We start from the raw sequence: 20,842 nt of genomic DNA, 5'->3' as shown, positions 1-20,842 counted from the left end.
AGGGAGTGCTGAGGCCCGCCAGAGAGGTGGGTGGCACCGAAACCTGTCTGGGGGTAAGGGGCAGGCAATGGGACAGAGGGACTCAGAGCTGGGTGAGGGGACGCCGAACCCCACACAGACAAAAGAAAACAGAAGCCCCAAGGAGGCTCCCTTGAGGCCAGTCCCGAGGAGCTCAGGATGAGGGCTGCTCACCCTGGCACTCATCGCAGAAGCCAGGCCCCCGCTTGTGGCAGTGGCTGTGGAAGTTGCAGCCACAGTCCCGGGAACAGCGGGGGGCGGGGGGTCCTGGGGCAGGCGTGGGAGGGGGCGGGTCCGATGTCCAGCCCAGGTCACACACGCAGGTGAAGTCTGGGGGGCCACTGCACACGCCATGGCCACAGTCCTCCAGGCACCTGAGGGGGTGTGGCGGGGGTGGCGGAAGGACTGGGCAGGCTTGGAGCCCCCAAGGCATCCACCCCTCACCCCACTCCACCCCCATTATCTCCATGGCAACACCATCATAAGCTACTGCCTGTTCCACAGATCCTGGACTACATGGGTGGCCGTGTCTCCAAGGCAACCCCATCACATGTAGTAACTCCTGTCTCTATAGTAACCAAATATCACCACTGGTGATCTGTTCCCTGTGAAAACCCCTTTCAACTTGGTCCTCCTCTATCTCTATGGCAACGCTGAAGCCTGTGGCCTGCAGTCCATGGGTGACCTGTCTCCACAGTAACTAGTGTTACGTTGAGGACCCTATCACTCTAATAAGGGCCTGCTCTGCAAGGCAAAAACCCAAGGCTCACTGGGGAGGCAGCCCAGCACCATGATCACTTCCTCCCAACATCTCCGCATGCACCAGCCCTGGGGCGACATCTCCATGGAAACTCATGCCCCACTCACGTGCGGTTGCAGTATGTGATGCCATCACCCTGGTAGCCCCTCTGGCAGTGACACTCATAGCTGAGGGGTGTGTTCAGGCAGGTCGCCCGCAGGTGGCACCGCGCCAGGCCCAAGCGACACTCATCCACGTCTGGACAGCGGGCATATGCCCAGCGGGCAGGGAGGGCCACAGACAGCCCCAGGCCCTCCCCGACCCACAGGGAGCAGTTACCCCCACCCAGAGGCCCGGAGAAGTCCCCCTGGAGGCAACTGGGGAGGGGGGGGCAGGTTGAAGAAGGTGGTTCGGTCGGGGCCGGGGTGCGGGGATGATAAAGAAACAAGAGACAGAGACAGCAAAACAGGAACAGGGAGAGGGGCGATCAATCAGAGAGAGAGAAAGAAATATGAATACGGAGAAAGACAGAAAGCGAAATGGAAGAGAGGCAGAGAAAAACCCAGAGAAGCCAGACAAAAAAAGATTTTAAAAGACAGGAGAGAGAGAGGGATACAGTGAAAGGGAGCCAGAAGAGAAACAGAAACAGACAAGAAGAAAGAAAACAGAAGGAAAGATGAGAGAAAACAAGTCACAGAGACAGGGAAAGAGATGGCAGGGAGAAAAGAGAGAGAGAAACAGAGAGAAGGAGAAGAGGGGGGAGAAAAACAGAGATGACGGTAAGAAAAAGGCAAAGGGGCAGAAAAACAAAGAGGCCGTTAGAATTAGGGTGGGCGGAGAGCCCCCACCCGGCCCCGCCCCCCAGGCCCCTGCCCTGCCTCACCGTCCCAGCGTGGGGTTGTCCTCATTGCCACACCAGCCACACTCGTGGCTCTGCAGACACTCGTGGCAGGTCAGGAAGCGGTCACAGCTCCGGCACCGCGGCTCTGAGTGCACGCTGCAGGGTGATGGGCGTGGGGCTGTCAGAGCCACCCCGCTACCCTGGTCCCTGCCCTCCCCTCCTGGAACCCTGCCCCCCGGACTGCACCTGTCGTCCCAGCCGCGGCAGCCCCCGTGCGGGTACCGGGCCAGGTAGGCGGCGAACATGAAGCAGGCGTGGGTGGACTGGCACCAGGCGCACTGGCTGGAGTTGGCCAGGCAGTCGTCGCAGGTCAGGCGCCTGGCGCGGGGAGCGGCGGCACGGTCACCCCACGGCCTGGCCCCCACACACCATCACGCACCCCCTCCCTGGGCCCAGCTGCGCTCACTGGCTGCAGAGCGGGGGACACTCTTGCAGGCTCTTCAGGGCACCCCGACCCCGGCCCCGCCGGCTGCACGCTGCGTCCCCCTTGCGGCTGGTGCTCTGATGCCACTCGCAGAAGGGGTCCTGGGAGGTCGGAGGAAGAAGAGCCCGGCTTAGCCTTCTCCCTGGGGCTCCCAGCGCCAGTCTCCCAGCACCAGTTCAACAGGCAGCTGCCTCCCTTGCCTGCCAGGGCCCACAGACCCCTGTTCCAAGCCCAGCTCCTTGCTACAGCCACTGACATCCATGGGTTCTGCCTGACCGGCACCCACTCCCTTTTTGGGCAGTAGCACCACTTTATGTGGTCCAGGTGGGGCTGATTCAATCCCTGGGGTCCAGAGGTGGTCAGGGGGACACTCTCCTTCCTCCCAGCCTCATTGATTGGTCCAGGAGCTGGCACAAGCCCCAACTAGAGCAAATGAAGGCACTTTTGAGACTTCTGTTGAACTGAGGGGTGAGAGTGAGATGGGGACAGAAAGGTGCTCTCCTTCCCCTTGGGGCTCCAGTGGCTGGGTGGGGGGATAAAAGTCTGGAGCCCCTGAGGCTCCCTTGCCACTCCCAAGGAATGAACCTCCAGGGAAAACGAGAACGTGGAATGGAGGGAGGTGAACAGCTGACTACACGGTTTGAACCTCTGGAGCTAGCAGGCCTAAAGCCCTACTCTTGGACTCTGGTGTCTAAGGGGATAAATGCCCCTCTGGTGCAGAGGTGCTGAGTTGGGTTTTCTGACCCCTGCAATATGCAGAGTCATGACTGCCAGGAGCTGACTCTCCAGCCCCTCTCCGCAGCTCACAAACGACAAGGGCCCCAACTGTCTACCCCACCACCGCCCACAGGGCCCCTCAGCTGCCCATGCCAGCTCTGGGGGGCCCACCCCCTTGCTCAGTCGCCTGCTTTGGCTGACTCCGTGCCGAGACCTCCCCACTGTGGCCTGGTGGGCACCTGGGTGCAGGCGTGGCAGTCTCGATGCTCCTCACAGAGTGGGCAGAGGGCAGGCACCAGCACCAGCAGGGACCCGCCGGCCCCGCGGTCCCCGCAGTGGGCCCCGCTCTGGCGCAGGTGGCAGGTCGCGCTGGCCAGGCACCAGCCACAGCCCTGGTCTGCCAAGCAGCCCAGGCAGGAGGAGTAGGAGGTGCAGGCCGACGAGCGATAGGGCTCCAGGAAGAAGAAGGAGATCTCCTGGGGGAGGGGGTCATATGAGGGTCAGGGGCCCATGCTCCAAGTCAAGGTTTGGGATAGGGATTAGAGTTTAGAGCTAAAGACTTAAGTGTTTGGAGACAAGGTTGAGAACTCGGGCCTGTAGAAAGTCAGGATTTAGGACATCACCAGACAAAAGGGGATCAGGGTTTGAGAAAATCCAGAGATTAGAGGTCAAAGTATGGAGGGCAGAAGTCAGGGTCAGCAAGATCAGGGCAGGAGGAGTCAGAGACGTGGGCAGGGGTCAGAATATGAGATCAGGTCAGACTCTGGGGGTCGGATGTTGGGGTCTAGGGGGGGTTCAAGGTGAGGCCCAGAGTTCAAGAGCCAAGGAGTAAGAGGTCAGGGTCAAGGGAGTTAGTTTGTGGCCCAGGGCATCTGAGGCCAGGGGCTGGGGTAGGGTCAGAGGCGGGGACCTTGGTACTCACGCTGCCACCTGGCACGCCAGTCCGGTCCCACAGCAGGGTGAGCTCGCTGTGTCCAGGGCCCGCTGAGCCGTTGAGCTGGCCCCGGATCTCTACCGCGTACTTGTGGCCCCGGCCAGGCAGTGGGAAGAGGCGAGCAGACCCTGGACGCTGCAGGCGCCTCGTCTCCTTCTCCTGCTGAGCCACCCAGCGCCCTACCTCCTCCTGAAGTAGGGGTGAGGGGCAGACAGGGGCCTCAGAACTTTCCACCCACGCTGACCCCCTGAAACCCCCAAGAGCCCCAAACCCACCTAGCACCCACCCCCTCCTCTTCCCAGGAGGGCCTCAGAGTTTCTTAGACCCCCAAAACCTCCAAGCGCCCCTAAACCTCCCAGCAACCCACCTCCTCAGGGGAGTCTGACTTGGTAACTCAGACCTTCCCCTTTCTTCAAACCCCCCCCCACCCAGTTCTGTTCACAACTGAAAACCCCAGGGCCCTCCCGCCACTAAGGATAGATCCCATGCCTCTGATTTCTCCCCATTCCTCCTCCCCACCACACATCCAAGCCCCCATATTTACCATAAACAGCCCCCTGCATGTCCCAGGCACCCTCACCATGTTTTCCGTGTCAGGGCCACGGGCCATCCGGGCCAGTACGTGCAGGCGCTGGGCCCGGGCCCACACGGCCACGTCCTCAGCCCCTGGCCCTCCAGGCCCTCCTGGCAGCAGTGGGTGGATGAAGCCACGGTAGACCAAGGACACGTCAGTCTCTGAGCTAGGTGTCAGGGTGATGGTCGTACTGCGGACAATCAAGACCTGTGCCAGCCAAGGAGGGAGGCGTGCATGAGGACCTCTCTGCATCGCCCCACAGTCCTCACACCTCTCCAGCCACATCAGAGCTAGAAAAGACCGGGCAACCCAATCTCCTTCCCTAGTTTACTAAATGGGAGACTGAGGCCAGAAGCAGGGGGGATAGCTCGCCCACGGTTACTCTGGGAGAAGAGTTGGGACTCCGACTCAGACAGCAGACAACAGGGTCCCAGCCCCTGCTCATCTCCACCTCTCATTAAACTCCAAGACCCTGGACCTTTCAGCATCTTCTTCCTCAACACCCCATCTTTCCACCTAAGCCCTTAAGAGTCCAGATCCCGTAACTAGTGGGTTTGGAGAACTTACAGGTTAGTAAACACATTCATGTGCCAGGAGGGTGTCACACCCCAACTCCCCAGGGACAGAAGCTCAGGCCCCTTCTGGACCTCATCCTATGTATCACATTCTTTGTTATATAATGAACCAGTATATATGTTTAAAAAAAAAAAGAGTCCAGATCCAATTCCAACGTTTGAAGCGACGCACATACTATGTGATTTACTGCTAGTATGTGTTCTTGTAATTGTAAAAGAGTGAACAACCCAAGTGTTCATCATGGGAGACTGTTTAAATAAACTGTAACACTACAGCATCAGAATGTAAATAGAGTATTATGAAGCTGTTAAAAAAGAAAAAAAAAAGAGGGTGTTTCCTAAGTTCTGTTAATGGGAAGCTTGCCGGGATACATTAAGAAAAAAAAAGAGAATGAAAAAACAACAACAACAAAAAAAAGACAAAAAAAAAAGAAAAAAAGGGAAGTGGTAGTACAGTGTAGATAATATATTACTTTTGGTGCAAGAAAGAAAAATAATTAAATGTCACATTTACTTGTATTTGAATAGTTGTAAACAGCGGGATATATAAGAAATCCAAATAGATCTCCTGGGGAGAGTTAGGGTGGTCTTGAGTTAGGGGGATGCTGAGGCCAGCTTCCCACACTGAGGGGTGAGGACTGGGGTAGATGGAAGAGACTTTTCACTTAACAAATTTTTACATTGTTGTGGGGTTTTATTCTGTTGTTTTTGTTCTTAACTATCTAGGATTCATTTATTCTATTTTATTTTATTTTTTTTAGCCACACTGTGCACGGCATGTGGGATCTTAGCTCCCCGACCAGGGGTTGAACCCTTGTCCCCTGCATTGGAAGCTCAGAGTCTTAACCACTGGATGCCAGGGAAGTCCCCATTGTTATGGTTTTTGAACCATGTGACTATAATACCTATTTTTAAAATTAATAAGGAACCACTGTGGAAAACACTTTGATGATTCCGCAATAAGTTAAACATAGGATTACCCCAGCAATTCCGCTCATGCTGAAAATAGGTTTTCATTGCAATATTTGCAAATATCAATTCATTATGCTGTACACTTAAAACTAATATAAGGTTGTTTGTCAATTATACCTCAATTAAAAAAAAAAAAAAAAAGAGGGACTTCCCTGGTGGTCCAGTGGTTAAGAATCCACCTTGCAATGCAGGGGACACTGGTTCAATCCCTGGCTGGGGAACTAAGATCCCACATGCCGCAGGGCAACTAATCCCGTGCGCCACAACTAGAGAGCCCTCATGCCACAACTATAGAGCCCACGTGCTATGGAGCCTGTATGCCACAACTAGAGAGAAGCCTGCACACCGCAACAAAGAGCCCCCACGCCACTACGAAAGATTCCGCGTGCCACAACTAAGACCCGACAGAGCCAATAAATAAATAAATAAATAAAATATTTTTTTAAAAAGGATAAATTTGCCAACAGGTGTAAACAACCCAAATGTTATCAGCTGATGAATGGACATGGCTTGGCCATACAATGGAATGTTATTCAGCCATAGAAAGGAACGAAGTTCTGGGACTTCCCTGGTGGTCCAGTAGCTAAGACTCTGTGCTCCCAATGGAGGGGGCCCGGGTTTGACTCCTGGTCAGGGAACTAGATCCCACAGGTCACAACTAAGAGTTTGCATGCTGCAACTAAAGATCCCATGTGCCACAACTAAGACCTGACACAGCTAAATAAATAAATAAAATTAAAAAAAAAAAAATGAAGAAAGTTCTGACACATGCCACAACACGGATGAGCCTTGAAAACGTTATGCTGAGTGAATGGAGTCACACACAAAAGGCCACATGTTGTATGGCGCCATTTATATGACCTATCCAGAATTAACAAATCCAGATACAGAAAAAGGAAAAGGTTAGTGGTTGCCAGGGGCCAAGGGGAGAGGGGAATGGAGAGTGATTACTTAATGGACCTGGGGTTTCCTTTTGGGGTTATAAAAATGTTCTGGGGGGGCACATCTCCAGTGGTCTAGTAAGGCTCCATGGTCCCAATGCAGGGGGCCTGGATTCAATCCCTGGTCGGGGAACTAGATCCCACATGCATGCCGCAACTAAGAGTTCACATTCCACAACTAAAAACAAAAAAACAAAAAAACAGGGCTTCCCTGGTGGTGCAGTGGTTAAGAATCTGCCTGCCAATGCAAGGGACATGGGTTCAAGCCCTGGTCCAGGAAGGTCCCACATGCCACGGAGCAAATAAGCCTGTGTGCCACAACTACTGAGCCTGTGCTCTAGAGCCCACGAGCCACAACTACTGAGCCCATGTGCCACAACTACTGAGCCCGCGTGCCACAACTACTGAAGCCTGCGCGCCTAGAGCCCGTGCTCCGCAACAACAGAAGCCACCGCAGTGAGAAGCCCGAGCACCGCAACAAAGAGTAGCCCCCGCTCGCCTCAACTAGAGGAAGCCCACGCGCAGCAAGAAAGACCCAACGCAGCCAAAAAAATTTTTTTAAATAAAAATAAAATGAATACATTTAAAACAAAACAAACAAAAAAACATGCCTCAACGAAGATCCTGCGGGCCGCAATTAAGACCCGGCGCAGCTTAAGAAAAAAAAAAAAAAGTTCTGGGGACTTCCCTGGTGGTCCAGCGGTTAGGGCTCCGCGCTTCCACCACAGGGGCGCGGGTTTGATCCCTGGTTGGGGAACTAGGATCCTGGATGCCGCGCGGTGCGGCCAAAAAAAAAAAAAAAAATGTTCTTGAACTAGAGAGTGGTGATAGTTGCACAGTATTGTGAAGGTGATAAATGTCACTAACGTTAAGTTTTATGTTATGTGCATTCCACCAGTTAAAACTTCTCTTAAGTCAATAAGGAAAATCAGACCCTTGCACGTAAAGACTTAAGGGGTGAACGCAAGAGTGATAAAGATCCATTTGAAAAATGAAAACTCTAAGACCAAGCCCTTCAACACTCCACACTGGGCCCCATCCCCTGGCTCCCCACCTTGTCAGGCTGGGAGGCGTTGGGCGGCTGCTGGAAGGTGAGCAGGTGCAGGCCAGGCAGGAAGCTCTGGGTGACACAGGCCTCCAGGGAGGTAACGAAGACAGGTACGGGCCCCCACCAGCCCACGGTGCCTGAGATCTGCTCCCCTCGGCAGCGGGCCTGCTCTGTGAGGACAGGAGGGTCGGGAGATGGGGGTTGGCGTGGGGTGCTATGCTGCCCCCTCCCACACTGCCACTGGACACTCACCAGGCCGAGGGAGGCAGCTCTCGTTGTGCACGCACCAGCCCAGGGCGCCGGGCCCCCGGGGAGGAGCGGCGGTGCTGCTGAACGCCAGGCAGGCCTGGCAGTCACCCAGGAGGCGGCCCAGGCCCAGGCAGCTGGCAGCCGGACACTGCAGAGAAGGGAAAGACAGGGGTCACTACCCACTGGGGCTTCAGGGACCTGGGAAAAGCTGTGGATTCCGGAGGCTGGGGGCGGAAAGGTCAGGGGATTGGAGAAGGGAATTGAAAGCTGGGTTGGAACGAGAAAGATCAAGAGGACAGGGGTGGGGGATCCAGGGACAGAGACGTAAGTTCAAAAGGATCGGGAAGAGGGTCATAGGTTCAAGGGTCAGTAGTCAGGAATGCTGATCTTAGGTGTGAAAACGAGTCTCCCAAGCGCAGGTCTGGGCAGAAGAAGACACTGCGGACCAGGTCTCCGTGCTAAGGGGCAGAGTACTAGGACGGTCACTCACAGCCCCCGAGGGAGTCCCAGGAGGCGGTGCAGCCTGGCAGGCTCCCTGACACCAGCTGCATTCCGGGTCTCGGGAGCAGACGCTGTGGTCCGTGTACATGGAGCAATAGTCCAGGTGGTACTGTAGAGAGATGGGCAGGGAGGAGGGGGCGCCTCAGACCTGGGGCCTGCTCCCACGTCCTCGCTCGCTTTGATGAGCCCAGGGAACCCCAACTGCTCAGAACCTCGAGGACCCCTATCCACTTCTCCCCCAGCCCCAGGGACCACTGCCCCTCTGCCCTCAGCTCCAGGGACCACCCACCATTCCTCCTCCCTTGGACCTGGGGACTGACCTCCCTCCTCTCATGGCCCTAGGGACCTCCTCTCCTTCTCCCAGGGACCCCCCCCAACTTCCTCCCTTAACCATGGGAAACATGCTACCTCCTCCCCAGCCACCCTCTCCCTATCACCCCAGTGCTCACATCTGGAGCAGGCGCCTGGAACACAAAAGGAGGCACCTTGTAGGCCATCAAGTCCCCACGGGGCCGGCCACTGTACCCCCCTGCCACCAACAGGACACTGCCACCAAGCACAGCCGCCACATGTGAGTACCGACCACTGGGAGGTGCTGCTCGGCCTAGGAGAATACAGACCCCCAGAGGACATGTGACCCCCCCCATCCCCCCTTCATGGCTCCCACCTTGAGGACCACCCCTGACTCTCCTGTGCCTCAACCCCACTTGCCCAAGGAAACCCTCCCAGCCTGCCTGGCCCTGCTCTAGTCTTAGTTCTCTCACCTCCTGGAGCTCCCACACTGCTGCCCAAGTCACCTTCCAGACAGACCATGATCTTTGGGGTCAAATCCTGGATCTACCATTTCCTTGGTTTCAAATCATGGATCAACTACTGACTAGCTGTGTGTGGCCTTGGGCAGGAGACCCAATTTCTCTGAGTCTTGGTCTCCTCCTCCGTGCATGGAACCTTGCCCTGGGGGAGCGGTGGGGCAGGCTGCCTGGCTCTCACCCGTTGTTGTCTGTCTGACAACAGCCTCCCTTCTGGTGACAGCTGCTGACTTTCCTCTGGAAAACCACCCCTCCCACCCACAGTCCACAAGGCTCAAGTCGAGCTGTCCCTGCCTCTAGCAGCAGCCGGGCTTGAGCCCAGGCCTATAAGACAGAGTCAGTGACTAGTTCAGGGAGGGGACCCAATTGCTACAGTTCTTGGGAAAAAGGTACTGTCTTCCCTCTGGGCATTTTCAAGGGGTAGGATATAATCCCAGGGCTGCTGGTGACCATCTACAAAAGGCAAACCTGCTACAGACTGAAGGAAATCCAGCTGAGAACTGGGGAGAGAAATGGCTCATGCCATTATGTGAGCACCTGGACCCAGGCCGGCCTGCAGCCAGTTTTCACTCAAGTGAGTCAAGAAATTCTTCTTTTTGCTTAAGCTGGTTGGGTGGGGTTTCTGTCACTCACAACCAAGAGTCCTGACTGACGGGTAAGCGGTCAGTGATTGGTGACTCCCTCACACTCTTACTGACCTGTATGCTCTGTAAGTGTATGGGACTTGGCCCAGAGGATCAAAATCTACAAAGAAGGAAGAGGCCTCCAGAAACCTCACACTCCGTGTGGAGGGACAGGAGAAGCACTGGAGCCCTGGATTGGAGGCCTCCAAAGCTAGGCTAAGGCTTTATTCCTTTTTTTCTTTTTTTTTAATATTTATTTATTTATTTATTTGGTTGCACTGGGTCTCAGTTGCAGCAGGCGGGCTCCTTAGCTGCGGCTCGCCAGTTCCTTAGTTGCGGCTTGCTGGCTCCTTAATTGTGGCATGCAAACTCCTAGTTGCAGCATGCACGTGGGATCTGGTTCTCTGACCAGGGATCAAACCCGGGCCCCCAGCATTGGGAGCACGGAGTCTTAACCACTGCACCACCAGGGAAGTCCCATTCCTGATGGTCAAACAGGACTCCTTGGGGACCCTTCCTCTTGCCCAACCCTTTAATGTTACTGTCCCTTCTTTTATGTTTGTCCTTTGTCCTCACTCTTCTGTTCAGAAGGCTGGGGAGAACAGATGGGCCTCTGGGAAGTCCACAGTCCCCTGAAAGGATATGCCCAGTTTGTGCACACAAGTGCCTTTCTGAGGAGAGGGCCTGTGACTTTCCTCCCATTCACAAAGCAGTCTCTGATCTAATGAGCTTGAAAGGCTTCTCCACACCCCCTCCAGGTGAGCCCTCTGGCCTTGCGCTATTAGGACAATGTGTTGGGCCCTCCACTGGACTGTCTTCTTTCTTCACTTCATTTTACTCAATTTATTCTCACAACAGCCCAGTGGTTTAAGTGTTATTACATTTTACAGAGGGGGAAGCTGAGGTGCAGAGAGATTAAATGATGGTTTTTGTACAAAAGGTTGTCTAGGAATGGCCATCCTGGTTCTGCCACTTGCCCACTGTGTGACCTTGAAGAAGTTGCTTCTTTGTAGGCAGTCCCCTGGGACAGCTGATAATTGGCAAAACCTGGATTGGAACCTAGATCTGATGCTTCTGAAAATGTCTCCCATCTCCATAGCAACAATGCCCTGGTCCTAGCTCTAGTGCAGGTGTGCCTCCTGAGGCCAGCTCCGATAGGATATTGGGCTCACCCCAACAAGGACCGGGGTGGCTCCTGCCCAAAGCCCAGTATCACTGTGGGAGCAAGCGTGACCCTCAGGAGCCCCTCATGGAAAGAGAGGGGCCACTCACCCTCAGGAGTTCCTGGAGGGGCAAGCTCGGCCCCCGACACCCACTGATGGCAGCCAAGGTGGTAGAAGAAGATGCCATCTTCATAGCACTTTTCCTCCTGGTAATGGGTGTGCACGTTGCCCCCTGGGAAAGGAGGAAAGGAACACAGCTGGCAAGCCTGGGGGAGGTGAGGACACCCCTGCAGGGAGCCTCAGCTCAGCCTTGGGCCCCTGGCAGGCAGGCAGGTAGGTGGGATCGGGGCGCCTCCTCACCATAGACCACCATGTAGTTGCCCAGGACACTGGCTGTGTGAAAGGCCCGCTCCCGTGGGCCCTGAAGCCCATCCCGGCCCTTCAGGGTGGTCCACACGCGCCGATCCACGTGGAAGAGCTCGGTGGAGTTCACCCGCACAGAGAACCTGTAGGGGAGGGGTAGAGGAGGAGCTTGAGGCAGGAAGGGCCTCTCTCCCTCCTCTGGGCTCTTACGAGTTGTGTGATCACCCATAGTTGAGACTGGCTTTACTGGATTTATATCCCCTCAGAACTAGAAGCTCCTCATGGGCAGGACCCAGGTTTGATTGATCTCTGGGTTCCCCGCATAATCTAGCCAGGGCTAGACACCAAGCAGGGGTTGGTTAAATGACTGGATGAGTGGGAGTGCGTGGGGAAGCAAGTGACCAAGAGATTGAATGACAGATTAGAGAATGTGTGAGTCGGGGAGTAAATGAGTGAATAAACAAATGAGTGAATGAATGACAGACGGGGTGACTGAATGACTGCAGGGGTCTATCAGTGGGCAAAGACCGTTAAAGCATAAAGGCCCAGGGTGCTAGACCGGGCCTGGCCCTGCAAGGCATGGGCTGTGGGGCAGGTCACTCACCGGGCAGTGGAGGGCCGGTGTCCACCGTGAACCAGCAGGGCACGCGACGGGGCATGGAACACCATGGAATGGCCAGTGGCGGCAGGGGGCCGCCCACCTGCCGGAATCACCTGCTCCCAATAGCCCCCACTGGTGCTGTCGAGGCGGAAACGGAAGAGGCCAGAGGAGAAGAGGTCGTGCTGGGTGCGGCCACCAGACACATAGAGCCAGATGCTGTCCACTAGGGCTGCTGCGTGACCTGCCAGGCCTGGCGGCCCTGAGGAACTGGAAGCAGCTGGTGCCAGAAGCTCCCAGTGGCCACCGCCCAGCGGACTAAAGGCCCAAACGTCACTGGTGAGGGAGCCGTCAGCCAACTCACCACCCATCAGCACCAGGGAGCCGGCCCAAGCCACAGCCACGTGGGAGTGACGGGCAGCCTGTGAGGAAGAGACCAGGAGACAGAGATGGAGAGGGAAACAGATGGTGACACAGAGGAAGAGAAAGACAGAGAGAGATGCAGAGACAGGGCAAGATGGAGAGACAGAGATACAGAGAAAGAGAAGGTGAGAGAGGGGCAGAGATAAAGACAGATAGAGACATGCAAAGAGAGAAAAGAAGAGAGACGGACCCAGAAAGACAGACACATGCGAATAAAAACAGAGGTGTGACAGAGAAACACAATAAGAGAAGGCGGAGTCAGGGAGAAATGACAGAGACCAGTAGAGAGAGTAAGAGGTATAACCCACAGAGAAGGAGACACAGAGACCGAGAGAGAGCAGACGACCAAGAGTCAGAAACAAAAACCGAAAGATGGACCAAGAGAGACAGGAGACACACAGAAAGGTAAGATGCAGAAAGGAAGATAAACGAAGAAGAAAGAAAATCAAAGACACAAAAGCAGAAGCGGGAGGTGTAGGTGGTCATGTATCACGCTGCGGGAGCTGGGGGTGTGCAGGGTGATGGGGTCGCTCTGGGGCGCCCTGGCTGGGTCTGACAGAGTAGACAGGCACCTCCAGGCAGGGCAGAGGTGGGGTCCATACCGGGGCAGGACTCAGGTCCCAGCGCTCCCAGGTGTTGGCAGAGAAGTTGTACAGGACGAGGTCACCCAGGGCGCTGTTGAGGTCCTGGCCTGTGGAGAGGTGGACAGTCTCAGGCCCTGGCCACAGGCTGCCAGGCCTCTAGACCCCAGACTCATATCCCATCTGCTCACCTCCGAAAACAGCCAGCAGCCCCGGTGGGGACAGGAAGGCACCAGCCGCCCCGATACGGGCGGAGAAGGCGGGGTCCCCGGCACTCACGTTGTGCCACCAGCCAGCCCCCTGGTTCTCCCATAGGTGCAGGTCACAGGCGCGTCCCAGGAAACCAGGCTCACAGCGGCACGGTCCCAGGGGCTGGGGGGAAGGGGGCACAAAGGCAGGGACAGAGAGAGAGAGAAAGAAACAGACAGGGAGCAGAGAGAGAGCCAGAGTGAGACAGATGGAGCAAAACGGAGAAGGAGAGAGATGAACAGGAAAGGAGAGGACGGAAAAATAAAGATAGAGAGACAAAGAAAGAGACAGGAAGGAGACAGGCCAACAGACAGGAAGACATGGACACAGAGACACAATCAGAGGGAGGCAGAGGAGAGGAGAAAAGAAGACAGACCAACAGAAAAAGGGAAAGAACAAAGAAAAAGACCCAGAAAGGAAAATGAGGACAGATAGAAAGACAGGTTGGAGAAAAAAAAACTGATGAAGTCAATGTCGGCCTGGGCTGGAAGAGCTCAGATCCGCGGAGGTCAAGGCAGGGAGGGCTCAAGGCGTGATCCAGTCCCGAAGCTGGATATGCATGGCTTAGGCCCAAGGTCAGTGGTCAAAAGTCAGAAGTCGTGGCTGGGGGCCCAGGGCCAGACAGAGTGGCTGGGTGGGAGGGTGGAGTCAGGCCTGGCACGAGGAAGGCAGGCAGGTTCACTGGTGAGAAGCGGGCTACAGGTGAGGCTGGGAGTGAGCTCAGGCAGAGGAGGGGCCCCCAGGGAAGGTGGAGTGGAAGTGGAGTAACGGGTGGGGGGAGTGGGATCTGGAAGGAGAGGGAGGAGAACGTAGGAGGGAGCAGGGCCCCTGGCGGGGTCAGCGTCATGGGAGAGGATGGGACGGCAGGGGTTGTTTCAGGCAGGGGCAGAGTCAGGTCTAGGACACGGGAGCGGTAGCGGTGATCACAGGGCAGGGCCCCAGGGGGACACAGCTGGGGGCAGGCTCACCGAGGCGCAGGTGCCATGGCTGCCACAGTAGGCTGGGCACTCCTGCAGGCCGCAGTCAGGGCCCCCCCAGCCCGGCTCACAGACACACACCCCCGGGGGCTGGCACTGCCCATGGCTGTAGCAGCCCCCCGGGCACAGGGAGAAGCGGAACGAGGCGTTGAAGCCCAGCAGGTTGTAGTTGGCATCGCTGAAGAGGTGCAGCAGCATCTGCAGGCACAAGGTGGGTAGGGCTCTGGGGCTGGACTGGGAGGGGGTCCACTCCTGCCCCCACCCCACCCTGGGGTCCCCATCTCCTTTCTTTGTCTCTCTCCACCTTTCTTTGTCCCTGTATCCTTCTGACTGATGTCAAGCCCCCCGCCTTCTGCTTCCCTCTGTGTATCCACCCGCCTGCCCTGCACACTCCACTCGGATCCTCCAGCCACAGCCCCGCAGCCTGGCCCCACCAACCTTGCCTGAGGAAGCCTCAATGGGCGGAGGCCGGGTGCTCCCACTCAGACTGGCAAGCAGGGGCCCGCGGGGGGAGTCACCATCATACACGAACAGGTAGTCATACGTGCATTCTGTGTCCAGGAAAAGGAAGTCCAGCAGGATCCGGTACTGGGAGCTCGGGGCTGAGCAGTGAGAACAGGTGGGCCAGGCTCAGATGTGGACCCTCTCCCCATGCCTCCATGCAGCCCCCCCCCCGACAAACACCGAGCCCTGCTCCTCGTAACGCTGGGATGCGGGCCCAAAGATGAGTCAGACCTGGGCCTTGCCTTCAAGGGGCTCCCAGGCTCACAGCCCAGGGAGGTCAGAGCTGGGACAGCAAGAGGGACAGAAGCTCAAAGAAGAAATTACAGTATCATCCCTGGAAAGGACCCCTGAGATCAGGCTGAACACCGCCTCCTATTCAGATGCGGAAACTGAAGTGCAGAGAGAGGAACCCCATCCCAGTGGTCACACAGAACTTCCCATTTATTCTTGAGCCTCAGACATGCCCAAGCCTGAGGGTCGGTCCAGGCGTGAGCAGAGAGGCATACTCCCAGCTGGAAAAGGGCCTCTGTGAGGGTCCTCTGTTCTGGGCTCAAAAGAGCTCTCAGGGAAGAGGTCCCTTGCTTCCCCCTGGCCAAAGACTGAAGCTTGGAGCACCACAGCTCCCCTCTGTCCCCACCCAGGGTCTCTTCTCTCTGTTTATTGTATTGAATAGTAGCTACGGGCACAGACTCCGGAGCCAGACTGCCTGGGCTCCAATCTTGGCTCTGCCACTTACTAGCCACTAGCTGTGTGACCTTGGGCAAGTCAGCTAACCTCTCTGGATCTGTTTCTTCATCCCTAAAACGGGGATATAATCACTCTGGTCGATTCAAACTTCTTGGCCACTAATCCCATCAAGAGATGATGGCTGACTCCCGGCCCCTTGTATCTGGGAAGAGCCTCAGAGACTAGCTTGGCCAATACAAACCAGAAGAAGTGATGCTCTGGGACTTCCAAGGCTAGATCAGAGGAAGCCTGCAATTTTTACCTGGGCCTCGTAGAATACTCCTTCGCAGAACCCAGCTGTCATGCTATGAAAAGCCAAAGTCACGTGGAGGGGCCGTGTGCAGGCGTCCCAGCTGTCACCCCAGCTGAGCTTCCAGCTGACAGCCGGCATCAACTGCCAGCCCCGTGACGGAGCCTTCTCGGAAGCCCGGCCCAGGTGAGCGTTCAGATGACTGCAGTCCCCGCTGGTCTCACTGCGACCACATGGGAGGCCAGAACGGATAATGCACCTAAAGCCCTTATGATACGGCCTAGCACTTCAGAATGCTACTACTCCTAGCACTGTCGCGCTTCTTGCTCTCTGCCAGGTCCTGGTTGCAGAAGGTTCTCTCAGCCCACATCTCCCACTAGGGGCTCAGGGAAGGCTTGTGGGCTGAGGAGACTAGGAGACCTGGGTTCCAGCTCTGCTCCTGACCCTAGGCCAGCCCCTTTACCCATGCTCCTCAGTACACCCATCTGCATACTGGAGATGCTCGTCCACTATTCACGAGCTGTGTGATCTTGGGCCAGTTCCATGGGCTCTCTGGGCCTCAGTTTCCTTGATGTAAAATGGGGATAATTCTCCTCAGCCACCAAGGCTGGTATGAAGACCCTAGATGGTGACTCTAACGTGCCAGCCCAGGCCTTGTCCTCCCTCACCAGGACCAGTGATCCAGCCTCCTTCCTGGCCTCCTGGCCTGCGCTGACATGGGTCCCTGAGGGATCTCCCCAGCTCGACATCTGGCCCTTACCCTCCCCCGCTCAAAAGCCCTCCATGGCTCCCCACCATCTCCAGGAGAAAGTCCAGCTCCCTGACCTGGTGTTTGGAGTCTCAACTTGTCTCACATCACCCCACGGCTTACAGCTCTATCAGGAGCTGGGCCTGTGCAGAAGTTCCTCTCTCTGTCTAGAGCACATTCTCCCTTCCTGCCAGCAAACTTCCCCACCTTCTCCAAGAAGCCTTCCCTGATGCCCCCTGGCTGGGTTAGGTGCCCCTCTAGGTTCTCACTTTCCAATACGACCTTCATTCCTCTGGGCCAGGACCATCTGTGTCCAGGTGTGTCTCTCCTGCAGCCTAGGAGGCCCACAGGACAGGGCCTGGGCCTACTCATCTTGGGGATCCCTCCCCGACATTGCCCAGAACAGGGCTTGGTATTGAGAAAGGGCTCTGGATACTGGATGAAGGAAGGAAGAGATGCACAAGACAGAATACTGAAGTTGGCAGCTCTCCCTCAGGCTCTGGCCAGAGCCCCCAAGAACATCACACATAGACCCCGAGCTGTGGTCTGGAGAACGCAGAAGAACAATTCAGTCAGGCCAGGCAGCCAGACCTCCCAGAATCTTACCAGCCACAACCAAACTATAAAGCTCTGATCCTAGAATCACAAGCACATCTTTGCCAAGTGCCCACCAGGGGCCGGCTCACCATCTGCCTTCCTCACGTTCCACCTTAAGTTCAAGTCCTCCTGTTTCTGCCCAACATGGGCCTAACCCCCAGACCATCCTGGACAGAGATCTGACCCTAAATGCCCCTGCTTTTCAAAAGCATATGCCTCTTATCCACGAGGATGTTATGAGGACTGGCCACAATGAAGTGTGAACACGGTACAAAAGTAAGTGGGTCAGTTGCTTATTTTTTAATAGATGGGGGAGCATGTTGGTTCTTAGAGGTGACGGACATTGGGAAGGATGGGAGCTCAAGGGGGGTCCAGAAGTCTCCTGGACTCCTTCTTACCCCAACATCCAGCCAATCGGTCCCCCAAGTCTCACTGGTGAAACTTCACGAATCTCTCAGTGTTCTCTGTGCCTCTCCACCCCCTTAGTTCCTGCCCCAGTTCAGAACTCATCCTCTCCCACAAGACGAGCACACCAAGTCTCCAGTCCACCCCCGACCCAGCCTGAGAGCCATGCCCCACTCCTGCTCAAAATCCCCCTTTGGCTCCCCATCAATCCCAAGAGAAAAGTCAAGTTGCTCAGCATGGCATTCAAGGCCCCTCTTCCCCTCCTTCTGGTGCCCTCCGCTCCTCCCAGCCAACAGTTTAGCCAGACCAGACAAGCCTAGACATGGCTCCTGAGACCCACCAGGCCCTCTTTTGTCTTCCTAGAGGCTGTTCCCTTTTCTCACCAGGTAAACCCCTTTGTATGTTTCAGAACCCTGCTCTGGTGGCTCTTCCTCTGTGACTCCCAGCAGAGTCTTCTCACTCCCCTAGGCCCGTCTACCCAACCCTGCACCTCCGTCGGTCTCAGCCCTGAGCACACCGGGGGCTAAATGTCTGTGTCCATCCCCAACCAGGCTGGAGCTCTTCAAAGCCAGAGAATGATTTATACCCCTAACACATACACACACTTCCCATTCTCTTCTCATCCCCTAGACAGGAATGGCCCCCAAGCTGGGGACAACACACTTCGCCCCAAAAAACATGCTTCATCCATACCCCACACAACAGCCATAGAGATCTTCTAAAACGTAAATTAAATCATGTCTTTCCCCTGCTCAAAACCTTCCATAGATGCCCAGTGTCCCCAGACAAAGACCAAGCTCCAAAGGCTGCAAAAGGAGGCCCTGCACGATCCAGACCCTGTCACACCTCTGGCCTTTGCCCAGGACCTCCTCTGGGGGACTCCCACCTCTCCCTGGAGGCCAGCTCCTCATCCACTGCCAAGGGAGCCTTCCTGGACCTCTCCAGCCACTGTCTTGGATTTCTCTTCCACCTCCCTACTGCCCTCAGGACACAGCTCAAAAATCACAACGTCCTACACCGCCTGCTTCCTCCCAACCCTTCAACCTCTGGCTCATTGTTTGTCTTCTTGGATTCTGTGTCCCAGCACACAGATTTCTAGTTCCTCAAAAGCATCATATCCTCCTGTTTCCAGGCCTTTGCACAGGCTATTCTTCTTACCTGGAATGCCCTTTTGCTCTCTCCTGCACATGCCTCTGGTCTCAGGTATAGCCCAGGCTAAGTCAGATGTCATCTCTGGGATTCCCACTCCCTGGGGGTGGGTTTGTTTCCCCCACTAGACTGGGAGCCCAGGAGGGTAGAGATGGTGCCTTTGCACAGGCTGTTCCCGCTTCCTGGAATGACTTTCTCCTCCTCCTGGCTAATTCCTATTGGTTCTTCAGGTCTCAGCTCAGACATCTCCTCCAGGAAGCCTTCTCTGCTCTCTCCCGCCCAACAGGTCAGGCACCTCCTCTGGGCTCCCCAGACCCGTGGGGTTCCTCCATCACAGCCCCTACCACTCTGGACTGGACTGTCTGTTAACATGTTTGCCTCCCCCACTGGATTCCAAGCCCCAAGTCATCGGGGATTGCTGGGGCTGTGGAGGTCTCTGCTATGTCCCAGAGGCAAAGACAATGCCTGGCACATGAATGACTGAAAGAAATGCTTTTATTGAAGTACTTTAAAAAGGACAACACTAATAATCCTAAGACCATTTACTGGGCATTTATTATGTGCCAGGCACAGTAAATACCAGTTCTCATTTAAGTCCAACAGCCCTATGAGGGGAGTACTATTACTATCCACACTTGCAGGAAGGGAAAGCTGAACCTCAAAGGAAGGAAGCCACCTGCCCAAATTCACAAAGCTGGTAAGAAGTGGAACCCAAATTTGAAGCCAGGTGGTTGGGCTCAGAGCCTGAGTTTCTAACAGTTACTCAGAATACCCCTCACTGATGCTTCTGGCTTGTAATTGTCCATCTGGGTCTGGGTGCAACTCCCCCATCAGACTTCAAGGCCTTCCAAGGCAAGGCCTAGGCTGGCTGCATTTTAGAGCAAAGGGCCTGCACCAGAACCGGTTCCGGGAACATGGTGAGTGGATGCAAGATTGCACAAATGGATGAATTAGCACACCAGCCAGTGTGTGACCCACACGGCCCCACTCACCCTCGATGAGCCACTCGCAATTGCCATTGACGCTGTAGTTGCCCGCACCATCTGTCACGAAGCCTGGCGCCTCCCGCAGCACTTGCCGCTGTCCCTTGCAGTCCCCTGCCCGGGCCCCAGGGGACAGTGGCCCCAGCACGGCCAAAGATAGAGCCAGCGCCGCGGCCAGAGCCCGGCCCAGGGCCATCGCTGTCTCCAGCACTGACCCTTACAGAGGGACGGGTCCTAAAGACCCGGAGAAGCCCCTCCACCCGGTTTGAAGACCTGCAAATGCGACCTCTATAGATGGGACATGGTCTTGAAGACCAGGGAGGTCCAGGAGTCGCTGTCCCCGCGACGGAAACCTCCGCTGTTGATGGGCTCTGGAAACCGAGGGGTGGGCCCTATAGACCCACGGAAAACCCCGTAAATGGGGTCGTTACGTACGGGGCAGACCCCTAGGGGCCATGGGAGTCCCTTATAGACATGGGCCCCCATACGCTGGCTGACCTCATAAACGGGCCGCTGCAGGCCGAAATGGACCTCGTAGACCACTGGGTCCCCAGTGGGCGAAGGGCTCTACAGCTCGGCGGGGGCCTACATAGAGTGCGGGCCGGGCCTGGCCCGGATGGTCCTCCGGGAGAGACCCCCCTCCAGCCAGGGGCGGGGCGCGAGCGGGTGCCCAGGGCAGAGTCAGTCTTCAGGGGCTCAGGCCTGGACACCACAGACGAACTCCCTTGCTCACCCACCCGCGCCTCCCTTCCGAGCCGGATGAGCCAGATCAGAAAGATGAAGGGACGCTCGGGCCAGAGCGGCCCCGGGAAGACCCGCTTGGAGGGCGAGAGGGCGGGGGCCGAGTGGCCGCGATGGGAGGGAGGACGGAGAGGAGGCGAGAGTCGCGGAGACGCAGGTCAGAGCGGCCCTGGGAGGACTGCGGAGCATCCAATCCCACCCCTCCACAAAGGGAGACTTCCGGAAACTTCCCCGCCCATTTGTTCCTAAACGCATGCGCAGCAGTGACCTCCTTGGCTGGCGAAGTAAGAATCACACATGCGCAGTGCTAAAATCGTAACCCGAACTCCCGGCGCAGGTGGCTGAGCGAAGCTTCGGCCA

General features: G+C 56.2%; 1 protein-coding gene across 4 annotated transcripts in view; it reads right to left on the bottom strand.

Moving 5' to 3' along the window:
- Window positions 1-20,670, bottom strand: part of MEGF8 (multiple EGF like domains 8) — a 42,016-nt gene extending 21,346 nt beyond the window's left edge. For 2 of the 4 annotated variants that reach the window (XM_059906117.1, XM_059906118.1), the window contains exons 1-20: window positions 19,751-20,670; window positions 14,818-14,981; window positions 14,371-14,577; window positions 13,345-13,525; window positions 13,175-13,263; window positions 12,156-12,571; window positions 11,549-11,694; window positions 11,298-11,420; window positions 9,043-9,197; window positions 8,583-8,702; window positions 8,096-8,240; window positions 7,850-8,013; window positions 4,314-4,514; window positions 3,722-3,922; window positions 3,039-3,275; window positions 2,065-2,183; window positions 1,845-1,976; window positions 1,641-1,754; window positions 886-1,134; window positions 193-392 (exon numbers count right to left, since the gene is read on the bottom strand). In XM_059906117.1, coding sequence (XP_059762100.1) covers window positions 193-392; window positions 886-1,134; window positions 1,641-1,754; window positions 1,845-1,976; window positions 2,065-2,183; window positions 3,039-3,275; window positions 3,722-3,922; window positions 4,314-4,514; window positions 7,850-8,013; window positions 8,096-8,240; window positions 8,583-8,702; window positions 9,043-9,197; window positions 11,298-11,420; window positions 11,549-11,694; window positions 12,156-12,571; window positions 13,175-13,263; window positions 13,345-13,525; window positions 14,371-14,577; window positions 14,818-14,981; window positions 19,751-19,937 — 3,550 coding nt within the window. In that variant the 5' untranslated portion in view covers window positions 19,938-20,670. Of the gene's footprint in view, window positions 1-192; window positions 393-885; window positions 1,135-1,640; window positions 1,755-1,844; window positions 1,977-2,064; window positions 2,184-3,038; window positions 3,276-3,721; window positions 3,923-4,313; window positions 4,515-7,849; window positions 8,014-8,095; window positions 8,241-8,582; window positions 8,703-9,042; window positions 9,198-11,297; window positions 11,421-11,548; window positions 11,695-12,155; window positions 12,572-13,174; window positions 13,264-13,344; window positions 13,526-14,370; window positions 14,578-14,817; window positions 14,982-19,750 lie in introns of those variants that run through there. The other 2 variants (XM_059906119.1, XM_059906120.1) reach the window with 2 other exon arrangements.
- Window positions 20,671-20,842: the final 172 nt, after the last annotated feature.

Source organism: Balaenoptera ricei, chromosome 19, assembly GCF_028023285.1.
Source record: "Balaenoptera ricei isolate mBalRic1 chromosome 19, mBalRic1.hap2, whole genome shotgun sequence".
In the NCBI taxonomy this organism is placed as follows: Eukaryota; Metazoa; Chordata; class Mammalia; order Artiodactyla; family Balaenopteridae; genus Balaenoptera; species Balaenoptera ricei.
Note: the sequence above shows the minus strand (reverse complement) of the source record. Positions and strands in the feature narration are given on the sequence as shown.